The following is a 1606-nucleotide window of genomic DNA, read 5'->3' on the forward strand; positions in this document are numbered from 1 at the left end:
TTAACCACTACACCACCAGGTTTCCTATAATTCATTCAACAGATCTCTGCTGAGCAACTACTATATTTAAGGCAATGTGCTGGCCAGTTTGGGTAAATCAGACCAATATGGAACTTATTCAGCAAACTTACAACACATCAGGGAAGATGACTGTTGTTGGTAGCTGCCATTGAGTTGGCCCCTGACTCATGGCGACCCCATGCACAATGGAACCAAATACTGCCCCATCCTGCGTTATCCCCATGATCGGTTGTCGATCGAACTGTTGTGTTCATGGAGCTTTCATTGGCTAATGTTGGAAGTAGATCACCAGACCTTTCTTTCTAATGGAAGATAATACATGTACATAAATAGATGAAATGCAAAGTAGTTCATGATTGGTAAAAGGAGGTCGGGGCAGGGAGGGACTGTGGCAGTTTGGGGGAGACTTGTTGCAGAAGAGACTATTAGTGGTGACACATGATGTGAGTTATGATGGAGGTGCATTTGGAGAGGCTACAATGAGTCTGAGGGGAATATGTGAGCAAAGACCGGAAGTGATAGCATAGGGGCTTAGGTTAGTATAGAATTACCTATAAGTAACAAGGCATTCTGTGTTACTATGAGTTTGTAGACTACAGTTGTTTTACTGAATTATTTTCCAAAAGACCTGATATATGGGTTTCCTGTCCCTCTTCGAAGCCAGTTCTCTTAAGGTATATGCCATATCTCAGGAAAACATGGAGCTGGGAAATGAACCCCACTCAAATGGAGCAAAACAGATAACCTTTAAGCTCCTAGATCCTTCTCTTGAAATGGTTCAGAAATTACCAAAGCATTTTTTACTCTCAAATTTAGGGGGCCAGCCAAGGGAGATGAGGAACTCTGTCTTCTAAAGCAGCCTGAAGTGTGGTACATTGGACATTGAACATGGCTTCTTCCCTAGTTAATCCGTGTGTAACTAAATCGTCTTTTTTTTATGTCAAGGTCCAACCACCATTGAAGCATGAATTCCCAGCAGCAGAAGAAGCCCTGTGTCCTACCCCCTCAGCTTCAACAGCAGCAGGTGAAACAGCCTTGCCAGCCCCCACCTCAGGAACCATGTGTCCCCAAAACTAAGGAGCCCTGCCACCCCAAGGTGCCTGAGCCCTGCCACCCCACGGTGCCCGAGCCCTGCCACCCCACGGTGCCTGAGCCCTGCCACCCCGTGGTGCCCGAGCCCTGCCACCCCACGGTGCCTGAGCCCTGCCACCCCAAGGTGCCTGAGCCCTGCCCCTCAAAGGTCACTCCAGCACCAGCCCAGCAGAAGACCAAGCAGAAGTAAAGGGGTGCACAGCCATGTCCCTGGAGGAGTCGACCACCAGCTGCTGAACCCCTTTCCCATTCTGCTTATGAGTCCCATTTGCCTGTTGACCTTGCAAATAGCATGTTGTCACCCCGAGTCACAGTCCCTCCCTCATTTGCACCCTCTGAAAAGATTTTCCTCACACTCACTCTGGCAAGTTCCCTGAACTTCTGAACAAGGCTGGAGGTCTCACTGGCTGAGCTAGTCTTCCAGTTGCTCAGGATTCATCTGAGGAGTGACTTTGGGAAGGATCAAGTACTCTTTCCTGCTCTGCCCCCATTA

General features: G+C 48.6%; 1 protein-coding gene across 1 annotated transcript; it reads left to right on the forward strand.

Moving 5' to 3' along the window:
- Window positions 1-985: 985 nt before the first annotated feature.
- LOC101350628 (cornifin-B) lies at window positions 986-1303 on the forward strand. The gene is made up of 2 exons (XM_004391098.1): window positions 986-1189; window positions 1238-1303. Exons 1-2 carry the CDS (start codon window positions 986-988, stop codon window positions 1301-1303), a joined length of 270 nt encoding a protein of 89 aa, XP_004391155.1.
- Window positions 1304-1606: the final 303 nt, after the last annotated feature.

Source organism: Trichechus manatus, unplaced genomic scaffold, assembly GCF_000243295.1.
Source record: "Trichechus manatus latirostris isolate Lorelei unplaced genomic scaffold, TriManLat1.0 scaffold00473, whole genome shotgun sequence".
NCBI lineage: Eukaryota > Metazoa > Chordata > Mammalia > Sirenia > Trichechidae > Trichechus > Trichechus manatus.

Bases quoted from the DNA above. Each gene is read 5' to 3' on its own strand.
- LOC101350628 (XM_004391098.1), top strand. From the start codon at position 986: ATGAATTCCCAGCAGCAGAAGAAGCCCTGTGTCCTACCCCCTCAGCTT. The intron at 1,190-1,237 runs GTGCCCGAGCCC...TGCCACCCCAAG, and splicing joins CTGAGCCCTGCCACCCCGTG to GTGCCTGAGCCCTGCCCCTC.